This window comes from Cololabis saira, chromosome 14 (assembly GCF_033807715.1).
Source record: "Cololabis saira isolate AMF1-May2022 chromosome 14, fColSai1.1, whole genome shotgun sequence".
Classification (NCBI taxonomy): domain Eukaryota; kingdom Metazoa; phylum Chordata; class Actinopteri; order Beloniformes; family Belonidae; genus Cololabis; species Cololabis saira.
The window spans coordinates 13,570,876-13,583,624 of record NC_084600.1 but is presented as its reverse complement, the minus strand read 5'-3'; the positions used below and the strand labels follow the sequence as shown (position 1 = coordinate 13,583,624).

Here is a 12,749-nt window from a genome sequence, read left to right as displayed (position 1 = left end):
TTTTATTGTGCACTTCAAGAAGAAAGTCGAAATGTCGAGAAAAAAGTCGAAATGTCGAGATTAATGTTGAAATACATTTTCGAGAAAAAAGTCGAAATGTCGAGATTAATGTTGAAATACAATTTCAAGAATAAAGTCGAAATTTCGTGAATAAAGTCCAAATTTCGCCTTTTTCTCAACATTTCCACTTTTTTTCTCGGAATTGTAGCCTACTTAAACATTAATCTCGACATTTCTAAATTTTTTCTCGATATTTCAACTTTTTCTCGATATTTCGACTTTTTTCTCGACTTTTTTCTCGAAATTGTACTTCAACATTAATCTCGACATTTCGACTTTTTTCCTCGACATTTCGACTTTTTTCTCAACATTTCGACTTTTTTCTAGAAATTGTACTTCAACATTAATCTCGACATTCCGACTTTTTTCTCGACATTTCAACTTTTTTCTCGAAATTGTACTTCAACATTAATCTCGACATTTCGACTTTTTTTCTCGATATTTCGACTTTTTTCTTGAAGTGCATGATGAAAAAAAATCTTCCTCCTCCTAAAATATTATTTTTATTTTTCTCCTGCCTGGCCCTAATACTTTTCCGTAGAAATGACCCCATTCTAGAGAAGATATTTATATAATGTGTAAAATACAAGTAAATAGTCTCTCATAGTCCGTTATCTCTGTCTTTGGCTCTGTGTAGGCTATATCCCAAAGTGACAATTGGAGTTCACAAGTTTCTAAAAATCCTTTTTTCAAAATGTCCTTCCCTCCAAGCATGTAATCACCTCTGTTCTGTCCCAGGAACAGAGGGGCTGATGTCTGATTGGTTACACAGCCACGTTGGCCAGTCTGGGGTCCGAGTCCTGCTCATAGCGGTAATGGTAGACCTCCATCTGGTCCCTGCACGCCTCCCGGAGGTTGTTGAGCCAGCGCTTGATGCCTCCGCGGTTGAGATACAACACCATGAGAAACACCACCCCTATCAGAGCCAACACGATACCGAGGAAGACATACGACACCGCCTCCAGGTTCTCGTTCACACAATCCACGTCCTCTCCCCGGAGGTTTTCCACGGGGATCCCCCTCTTGGCCTCGGGCTCATGACACAGGACTCTCCCAGCATCCTGACACTGAGACGAGTTCTTCAACCAGTAGTAAAACTCCCCCAGTTCACAATTGCATCGAAATGGATTTAGAGACAAGTAGACGCGTATGCGCCTTTGCTCATACAGATGAGTTATATTGTCCCCCTCGATGCTTTTTATAGAGTTGTTTATCAACACTAACGAGTGGAGGTTGTATAAATCTAATCTCACCAGGGGGATAGAAGTCAATCTATTTCCCACCAACTCCAGTCTGTGGAGGTTGCGCAAACTTTGCGCGCTGAGCGCACTGGAGAGTTGCGCAGCGGCCGAAGGCAAAACAGAGTGGTTTAAGTACAGAGAGCGCAACTCTGGCAACCCGTGGAAAGCCCTGTCTGAGATGGAGCCCAGCTGGTTGTGGCTCAGGTCCAGCAAGTGTAAACGGGGGAGTCCCAGGAAAGCGTAGGGTTCAATAACTTGTATCCCGTTGTAGGACAGCGACAGCGTCACCATGTCCAACTCCGTGCCGTTTGCGCTGAACGCACCACGAGGTAAAGTTGAGATGTTTCTGCCCTTCAGAATCAAGGCGGACGTCCACTCGGGGATGTCTGTGGGTATCTCGGTCTCATCTCCGTCGGCCGGGCAGGTCACCGTCCCCGAGTCTCTGGTACAGACGCAGGAAGACGGACAAACGTCGTCCGCCGCGTTGCGCGACAGCAGCACGCACAGCACCGCCGCGGAACGCAAACACCACTGAGTCCAAGTTGAAACGGTACACTTCGAACGGCCGGCACTGTCAAATATACAAGTGTTCTGCCTCATTTTTTTTTTCTTGGAGCAGGAATATGTTGATCGGGATGTGGGGAAAAAAATGCAATCTCACAGGAAAAGTCGAATAAGTCCAGCGCAGCTTAGTGTAAAATTTCAAAACAGGAAAAAGTCGCTCAAACCATCGCCACCTCTGCGTCCGAGTGTCTGTCTGGAGAAGCGGTGACTCGTCTTTGGGTCTTTACGCATGGAAAGTGTGGACAACAGCCGGGCACGGCTGCATGGAGGGCTGCTGATCTGAGCTCCCCTTGGTGGGATTTTTGACGCCTGTCACAGAGAGAGAGCGAGAAGCGCAGAGAGAGACAGCCAAGGAGCTCCAAGTCACTTATTTATTATTAATCATTTACAAAAAAAAAGCGTAAGAATTGTAATATCATGTATGGCTCCTTGGAATATATTTTGAGTATATATTGTTTTTTGTCTGTCATGTTGCCTAAATACATAAACTGGTTTATTCTGCACTGAAAAAACAAAATAATCTAAAAAAGACTTCAAGCTGGACTACAAATACGATTTATTTGTGGTCAATTTTCATAGTTAGATGATACATTCTGTTAATAAATAATTAATATAACGCAATTTATGGCTTTCTTAAAAATTTTTTTTTCCTATCTGTTGTAATTATGTAGAATGTTTATGGGGGCTTTTAGCAGTCTTTTTTCATCAATTTTCCAAAGAAAGAAAACTCACTTCTGTATTTCTCCTCTATCAAACCAGTGCCATTGGTCGTAAATAATTAATTAAGATTCAATTCAATTCAATTCAATTCAATTCAATTTTATTTATATAGCATCTATTGCAACAGAAGTTGTCTCTAGGATCTTTCCAGAGACCCAGAACATGACCCCAGAGCAATTATTACATAAGCACAACATAAACAATGGCAGGTAAAAACTCCCCTAGTGGGAGAAAAACCTTAATCCAAACAGTGGCAAGAAAACACTCCCCATTTAGGAGGGAAGAAACCTGGACCAGGACCTGGATCATAAGTGGGGACCCTCCTGCTGAAGACCAGCTGGGCAGAGCAGGAAAAGAGAAAACAAACAGATTAAGATATTATTGAGTAAAATTATGTATATCAATGGTGAGCAGAAAATAAAGTATGAAATAATATAATTAAAATAAAGACATTGGGGGAGTCAAGTCAGGATAATTAATGTATTTAAAATGTGAAAAAATACATGAGTCAAAGAGGCACAAAGTTAAAAAGACAGAATGACAAAAAATTGACAAACCACATTTCAGCACCACGGACAGCTCAAAGTCGCCAAACATGGCACGTGATTCTGAGCCCAGACTGCATGAAACAAAATGGACAAAGTCATCCACTATCAGACGTGAGGGCAGTGTGGAAATGTACTACTATTGATTATTGCTAAGCTCTGGCTCCAAAGCAGCTCAGACTCCCAAAGACTCCTGTCCTAAAACTAATGGCATCTCACAGTAAATACATTATGATGCCATTAAGTATGGTTACCCCTTCTGAATAGTATTCTAACAGTTTTTTTCATATCATGTTGTCTTTATAACCCCTTTTACTCCTGTGAAGCAAACCTTGTACAATTTATTATTAGCTGTCACCTTTTTTTTTATTTTGGTCACTGGATTCTTTGACTATCAAAGATTAGCAGCACATTCGACACTGACCAGTACAATAGCTTTCATTTTGGCAAAAGAAAAAGGCAAAAACTTCCAGGTAGATTTGGCCTGATTGTTAGAGTATTCCTATCAATTTAAACTCAGTAGATTATATCTCATTTTAAAACACAGACATCATCATTGCAACTCAGATAGGGATTTATCTTGAAATCACTCCATTTGAAAAGCGTATTCCTCAAAATCCCAAACAGTTGATTGAAAGGACTGTAACAACCATAAACAGTGGTTTGGAATTACACTCAAGAGTTAGCCATGTGGAAAAAAATAAACATTAATGTTTTTGGTGGAATGTAAATATTGAGGTTGTGTGAGGCAGAAAAATGAAAAACAAAGACATAGAAACACAAGACAGAAAAAGACAACAAATGATGGAAAATGGCCTCCCTGCTGGTGCTCCTGATAAGCACAGAGGGCCATATTAATGTCAGTTATTCCTCCAGACAAACAAATACATCTGCTCGTCCTCTTCTCCTCTCAGTGCCCCTGTTCTTGCTTCGTGGATGTCTGTGCTATCTTCTTGGACAAAGAGCTGATTTAGTGCTGGCTGCTTTTCACAGGCTGGTGCTGATATTGTTATGGTCCCCTTCTCAAGGCCTTCTGTTTGACAGTGAACCTCGTAATTGATTTACTCAAGGCTGCCCATCCCTATCTCCTGACTACAGTAATAGTGTGTGTGTGTGTGTGTGTGTGTGTGTGTGTGTGTGTGTGTGTGTGTGTGTGTGTGTGTGTGTGTGTGTGTGTGTGTGTGTGTGGTTTGTGTTTACGTGAGTGACCAGACCAGTTGGTAATGGTATTTGTTTTCACTGGTTCAAGGGAAAAATTAACAGATGTAAATGTAAATGTTCTTTATTTATATAGCCCTTTACAGCCACCTCTAGGTGAGCCAAAGTGCTTTACAGAATAAAACGTACAGAAATAAAACATACAATCATAAGACAGAGCAAAAAAATAAATAGAATAAAAAAAGAATTAAAAGAATGAAAAGTGTCACCACACTACTGGGTATGAAAAGCCATTCTAAATAAATAGGTTTTAAGCCTTGATTTAAAAAGGCCCAGGTCAGAGATGGTGCGTAAGTCGCAGGGGAGCTTTTTCCAGAGCCCGGGAGGGCAAATGAAAAGACTCGGTCACCTCAGCACTTGAACTTTGACCTGGGCACCTCCAACAACAGTTGGTTTGATGATCTCAACGCCCTGCCATGCTCACGCACTGTTAAAAGCTCCGATAAATAGGGTGGAGAGAGGCCATTGAGGGCTTTAAAAACAAAAAATTAAAAGTTTAAAATCAATTCTAAAATGGACAGGAAGAATGAACAGATACTATATATGACAACATGCATGTACCATTTCTTTCCTGTGCAGTATAGATGGTCATACAACCATCACAAAAATGCTCCTGCATTCACCACATCCCTGTCTAATCATCTTTTACCTTGTTTTAACATCCAGCCTCATATTTAATTTATTGTTCATCAAACTACAGTAGTACATGACAGACACATGACGGACTTACCCATTATAGGTAAATAAAAACTAACACCTTCAAAACAAAGGGCCAAAGGATTTGTACCAAGAAGCAGCATAACAGTCCCCAGGGTAACGGCAGGTGTTCAGTTCTCACATCTATAATGGATCAACTGAGCATATACAGTATAACCCAATATTGTGAAATAGCCACAATGGTTGAAAGAAAAAGACATTAGGGGTTCACAAAAAAGGCTAAAAATTGCATAAATTGTACAATCATGATGAAATTGTTTGAGACATAACAGGCAGTTTGATGATCTCTGTGACAACCAGAGGAACACACTCTCTCTCTCTCTCTCTCTCTCTCTCTCTCTCTCTCTCTCTCTCTCTCTCTCTCTCTCTCTCTCTCTATATATATATATATATATATATATATATATATATATATATATATATATATATATATATATATATATATATACTGTTTAACGTAATGTCTGAGTCTTTGACTGAAGTATTATTTTATTTAAAATTCATAAAGAATGTTTTTTTTCTAATCCGACTTCTCAAATTTTAATGTTACATTCAGGAAAACATGACCTTTAAATGACAGAGTGGTAACTTCTTTTGAACTGCTTTCTCCTTTCCAACAATTTGTGGTATTTAATCTTATTCTGCCCTTATTCTTGGTGTTGATGGATTTTGAAAAGACTTAAAGCCGAGGTCTTAAAAATATTTCATTGTCTGTAGCGGCTTTTCGGTTTATAATTCTGTTAACTATGAAAGTGACCCTTGGGGCTTTGTACACTGCCATACATGATCTTAACAGGCTTTAAGCACACACACTCTTAGAGTGGTGCTGCCGCCTACAGTGAGATGGGTATCACACAATGTGCAGTGGTACAAGAGAGCGCTCATGAGTTACGCTTGTCAAAATATCAAAGTTTTCTTTGATCCTTTCCCCTGGACTGTGGATGTTTGATAAGCAGCCAGGGTGATAAGTTGAAGGACTCTGCAGCAACTGTGAATAATACAGTTTATGTGTAATATGATCTGATCCAACCATGGATGAAAATTTCATTTCAGTTTCGGGGAGAACATGAAACAGGAAAATGTATCAAAAGAAAATATTGAGGAATGTAAGATACCTGGCAACGCGGTTTTCACAGTCAGAACTCTCATGTCCCCAAGTGTTGTCATTTAAAGTCAGGCTTGGTTACAATCTCTCATTCTTCAGCCTCCCTCACCTGTTTCGAATCAACTGAAGGTGTTTTTTCAAATTCCACATATAACACTACTCAGCAGAACAGCAAGTCTGCTATCTTTATGTTTGTGAAAGGGGCTCCACGTTTAACAACTGATTAAACATCAACAACCTCATCAGAGATGTCCTGCCTCTCTCTGGTTGTCCATATCTCTCTGTTCTCCATGCTGCTTTCTCTTGATTACTTTATTATTTGTCGTTTGTAATTTATTTATTTCAAAACAGGGACAGTGGAAAATAAGACATTAATCTTGTACAAGAGAATATGCATTGTGCCACGTTGTAGCAGCTTGTTATTTTCCACCTGTAGTCCCTGGGCAGGTTGATGGAATAGTACATAAAAATTAGTATAGAAAAAAGAAAAAATAAGTAAAAGAGCAGAACCAAGCAAAGAGACAATAGATAAAATAGATACATAGAAACAAGGAAGCAGATTCAACAGAGCATGGGATCTGTCAGATGTTGGCACCTAAAATTTAAAGCTAAGCCCCGATACCTTTTTTTTTCACACAGAGTACGAGTATGAGTATTTTGATACGTATACTCACCGATGCCGATCCCGAGTACCGATACGATACTTCTACCACAAAAATAACTAGGCTAAAAATGCAATGAAAAATACAATGAATTGGAAGACGGGTTTTATTTGCAACAGATAAATTCAATAAAAATAAATAAAATGAGTAGAATAACTATTTTAAACAAAACTCAGCCGGCTGGGCTTTCCTCCGTGGCCCGGTCAGCCCCCCGGCCACGCGAGTCCCAACACGGCCAGTGGGTCGTCTCTTGCCATTGTCTGTCAGTTTTGCAGAACCTGAGCTAGTGTTGGCTGTTGTGTTCTTGTAGTAGCAACCTCCGTATACTCAGCTTTATGATGCGTCTTGAGATGTTTTATCAAGTTGCTGGTATTAAACAACGTATTCTCCTTTCCTCCTCTTGACACCTTAGCAGCACCTAGCTTGCAGTCTGCCTTGCTTCTGTTGTTGTCCCTTATTTTGAAATATGTCCACACTGCTGACATCCCGCTTGCATTAATTGTCGCTATCTTGTCTGAAACGGGGCTGCCAGTCTCACTCACGTATCACTCTCTTCTCATCACCACGCTAAGCTTAGCCGACTAGCGGCTAACCGGAACAACTGGCTGAGCAGCGGCGGCTCGGCGGCTGCTCCGTCGCCAGGCTGCACACTCATCCGGGAACATCTCCCCCTAGAGTCACTAACCAGTAACTACAACAACAAAGAATTGGTATCAGATAATTTTTGCGAGTATGAGTATATGAGAGCAGTATCGGCCCCGATATCGATACCAGTATCGGTATCGGGGCATCCCTAGTTTTTTAACATGGTTTTTAAAGCTGAGAGTTGGGTCAAGGGTAACAGCCAAATACTTGAATAATCCACATTGTTCATTGTTTGCCCATGAGACGTCTGGGCAATCTTTCAGTATGCGCCTGTTGGTGAAAAACACAAGTTTAAAGTGAGGCGTGAGTTATGTACCAGGCAATAACCTTCTGCATTGCCTTTGTTAATTTCTTGGCAACCTCTGTAGCGCTCTTACCATGACTATATATAACAGCAGCATTATATATAGTCTTATGAAACCTTATTATAAAAAACTACACTGCTTTCTAATGAAGATATTATTGAATTACCTTTGACTTTACTGGAGACACCAATTCATTTGTGCCTCTAAAACTGACTGGATGTCTCTTCTTTTACTTACTTTTTTTACGCAAATATTGTAAGAAGAAGCAGGTGAAGTTACATAAAAAATGTCAGGCCCCATTTGCCCCCTCCTTCCACCAACACATTCATTCATACACCTCCATGATTTCCACCCACCGAACATAAAAGTCTGCAGAAATTGGTGCGGGGCGTGCGAGCAGGAGGATAATCTATCTTCTTTCAAGTGCAGATAATGTCACATCTCCCGCCTCCTTCCCATATCAAGTGCAGAGTGCACTTCTACTTGCCTGCCTCACCTGTCCTTCAATCTCTCCATCTGTCTATCCACAAACCATCTCCTTAAACAGTACTCTACCACGGGATTAATAAGAGATGAAGGGAAGGAGGGGGAGGAGAGGACGGAGATGAGGCCAGAAGTGAAGAAGTGCAGTGGAGTGGATGGGGGTGTAAATGGATCTTGAGGCGCTGGTGTCACCTGTCTCTGGACCATTAATTAGTCATCTAGACTTGTAATGGAGTGAGCTGGAGCCAGACAGGCACAATCGGCCAAACAAAGCCAAATCACTCAGTCAGGCGAGTTTGCTGTAGCTGCTGATCACTCTCTGTACCCAAAGTGGAAAATGAACATGATCACTTGAGTTTATACAGTAGAAAAGAATAGGATCATACAATTGCAGACACATGCAGTGGAAGTGTGCCAAAGAGATAGACGCATGAAAGATTAGAAACCCTTCTATGTGTTCAGGGTTGTGGGGTGAAAAGAGGGGTACACCCAAGACACGTCTGTTCAGTCACATTCAACAAAAGAAAATCTACTAGAAAAAGAACATTAATCTATTAAAACACAACACAAAAACTGATACTCTATTTTAAGTTTGCATCTAAAGGACGGTATAAATCTTACACTTATAAATCCACAATCTATTCGGGAGATTATGCTTTCAAGTGCCTCAAACACTTTCAGGTTTGGAAACTAAAAGAAATAAGATTTTATGTGTATATATAATATACAATTAACAATCATTTGATTCAGATACTTAACCTCCCAAGGAGAAATGAAGGTTGACTTACAAACCGCATCACAGACACTTGAGAATATGAGGAATACTGCAAAGTTTCATTATCTCCGTCTGTAAAGAATCATTTCACATTGTAACAACAATCTAATCCAACATTTAGTTTATTCATCCTGTTAGGCAACTGAGGGTGGACTTTGCACAAACCATGGTTCAAAACAGGAGCAGTATCACATAATAACGAATCCTCCCATAGCTCTTTAGCTGCATCTCTGATGATTACATAACAACAAGATGATATGGATGCTTTTCTTGCAAAGTCTTGTGTGTTTAGATTGAATTACAAAGAGCGTGGTATCTGATGTTCAGGTGGCCGCCGCGTGTCCTTCTGGCAGTCGGTGACTGACAACAGCAAAGACTGCACGGCGGTTAAGACACTCCTTTTGACAGGTGAAATGTATCGGTAACACCTTGGAAAGTGAATCAGGTACCTGAGCCGGGGGAAGACAGTGGACTCCCACCAGCTCTGTTAGAAGAGGTTAAACAGTCAAAGTCCTTTCTGATTCATTTCATTTCATTTCATTTATTCTTTATTTCATTCAAAAAAATAAAACAATTCAATACAAATACAAATGTTCTTTGTTTTTGCAGAAAGAAGAAGAATCTTATCTGATATGCCCCTTTTTCCAAGAAATAACTTCACAAATAACATAAATTAAAAAAAAAAAAAAAACAACAACTAAGTGAAATAAAAAACTACTACCCGTCTATGGGTATGTCATTCAAACTTAACTAACATATTTCATTATATTTACTTAACATACAGGCTTAATTGTTCTTTTGAATGTAATGTTTGATTTGGATTCTTTGTTTTCTTTATTCAGATTGTTCCATAAACTGATTCCCTTCACAGAAACACAACGTTCCATCAATTTTGTCCTGCATCTTGGTTTTTTTAAATTCTCTGTTCCTTTTAAGTTATACTTGCTTTCTCTTTTTTCAAATCTTTTCTGAATGTTGATTGGTAAAGTTTTTTTATGAGCTTTATGATTTTTTATGATCCTTCAGAATTTAACTGGACTTTTCTTTATTTGGGTTTTGGGCACATTCTACTGAGATAGATCTATGCTAAAGTGATGCCACAGAGTTTAACCATGTAAAACGTGAGTACAAAAAACTGTAATATGAGTTTTTGACATGTATTTGATGTCTAGTTGGTGGTCAGGAATAAAAAGAGTACAGAGTTTTCAGAGATCACTAGATAATTAAGTGACACTGTGTGAAATCTACACTGGTTTGTCCAAATAAGAAGCACTAACAGATAGGGCAAAGGACCAGTCCTGAGTGGCATTACTCTATCAACATCTAATAAACAGCACTTTGTCTTATCAAGCTATCCTAAAGAGGCAAAGTGAGAAGCAATATTCACGCATTGCAGCGCGGAGCAGTCAGACTCGCAGGTCCTGCCCTTCATCCATCAGCAACGACACCACTCATCACCTCCACCCACAATCAGAGGGAACTTTCCGGGCGAAAGTGCTGCTGTTCTGCTCAGCACTCCTGGCAGAAGGGCAGTACAAGATGGACAGGTAGAGAGCAGAGTCCAGAGCACATGTCGCTCATTTTTTTCCATAATTAATGATCGTGTATCTGCTGAGACATGTGGGATGTCCAGAGCTGCAGCCTGCAAAAATGAGAAGCCTCCAAACAGTGGCTCATGCTATCAAAGTATACTGTATATTCAACAAGTGTACACTTTTCGGGGTACTCGAATACTTCAAATTGCTCTTGAAGCGTATAATACTACTTCACTGCTGGGAAACTATTTATTTGGCAGCATCGGTTTTGAAGAAATGGAAATGTATGCTTCTAAACCTGTTGGCTTTCCCTCCTCTGCTTTCAATGTCGGCACAGCCTGATTTATTTCATGACTCTTTGGAGGCTGACTAACCCGAAAGTTGACAACTGCTTGACAAAGACTTCCTATAAATTAGATTCTTCTTTATAACACACACTGCATGCATATTTTTTCACATAAATAATATTTTTCTTGGTTTGGAATTTTCTAGTTTCTTAATTTGAGAGGTGCGTTGTCCTCCTTTGCTGAAGATCTCAGGTTTCACAAACAACAGTCCTTACAAATGAATAAAATTAAAAAAATACATTTGATCGCAAAGTTGTTTAAAGGAATATTCCAGAGTTAAATCAACATAAGGCCTATTACAAGCTGTTACAGCAGTGGGAATCTCAGCAGTTTTAAGTAACAAAATACACATTTGCAGCATAATGGATGTTACTGTTAGCCCAGATTACATCGCAACATCAGTAAAAAAAATAGCTATTTTAAGCCTCTGATGAGACTCAAAAATGTAATTCAACTTAAATGATAATGACTCCCTACCGATGAACCAACGCAATTTCATACTTTGTATGGGTAAAAAAAGGGGGTAAAAAGAAATGTTTGTAATGGACTCTCCTTCTGATCTTCCACCATAAGTTTGTACAGGTCAATTACTAACAGATGCAAAAGGAGGAGAGTTCATGGACTCTGGTGAAAGCACTTTCCAGGATGTTGGCTTGTGCGTTATGACAATATAGCAGTAAACGGAGGGGCATTATTGTAAAAACAATCCTTCTTATACAATCTCTGTACACAAATAAAGTTTATATTATCTTGGTTTGCATATAGGGACTCTAGGGACACGTATCTCTTAAATGAACTGACTTTTTTAAGTTTACAGTATATCAGAGGCTTAAAATAGCAACTGATTCTATACTGTATGTACTGACTGGGTTAACATAAATGGCTATTATGCTGCAAATGATAATTCCATTCTACTCAAAACTGCTTCAGATCACATCGTTCATGCTCCCTAACAAAAGTTTAGACTTATTACCATCTAATTATAGACCTAAGGTTCATTTAACTCCAAATTATTCCTTTAAGTGGGGAATAATTCTTGCTAAAATTGTACCTTCCCTCCTGCATTAATTGTTCTTGACCATGTCACCAATCCTTTGAAAATGCTTCCTGTACTCCTATTGTGAAGGGAGACTGTGAAGATGGAATTTCTCTTTTAACAGCAAGTCTAGCATTATATTTCAAGAGGGGGAAACTCATGAACAAGAAGCATGAGCAGTCACTGGCATAAATGGCTCCATCATCCATCCACGTTCTTATGGAGAGCTGAAAATACTCATGCCATTACAGCAGAGAACAGAACAAGACATATGCACAAAAAGGAGACAATGGATATGGAGCAGGAGGAGATTATGTGCCATTTTCTACAATAGAGAAAATTAAAAAGAGAAGGTCATTATTCTTATCTGAGGAATAGAAAGAGGGGCCTATTCTTAGCTTTTTAACCACATGACAAGATAGATCTACAGTTTTATATTCACATATAAGTATCAGAATCCCAACCTTAACTCTGCCAAACTGTTTAATCAGTCATGAAAAAGGAAGTAAACAACACCTTTTTTTTATTGGTTTCTCAGATAAATATACTCTCAGTTATGAAGGAGATGGAAAAAGGTTTATGACTCCAAATCTTTCAGTCAACATACTGCATTTAGAGCTCCAGGTGGCAGAGGCGTGCGCTGACACCACAGAATATCATAAACAAATATAGCTTATTTCCCCATGGGCCATTTTCTCCTCTGTATTGTTTATTTGTGGCAGTTCAAAGTAGGTCATCTGGATTATTGCTCAACAGAGCTGGATGAATAATGCCAGTAGTCAGCGTTTATA

At 39.4% G+C, this 12,749-nt stretch overlaps 1 protein-coding gene across 1 annotated transcript; it reads right to left on the bottom strand.

The window, feature by feature from the left end:
- Positions 1-413: 413 nt before the first annotated feature.
- Positions 414-2,110, bottom strand: waif2 (Wnt-activated inhibitory factor 2). The gene has a single exon (XM_061740862.1). The coding sequence runs from the start codon at positions 1,899-1,901 to the stop codon at positions 825-827; it is 1,077 nt and encodes a 358-aa protein (XP_061596846.1). The 5' UTR covers positions 1,902-2,110; the 3' UTR covers positions 414-824.
- Between the last annotated feature and the right edge of the window lie 10,639 nt (positions 2,111-12,749).

What these genes read in the sequence shown, in the direction of transcription:
- waif2 (XM_061740862.1), bottom strand. Translation starts at nt 1,901, where the DNA reads ATGAGGCAGAACACTTGTATATTTGACAGTGCCGGCCGTTCGAAGTGT.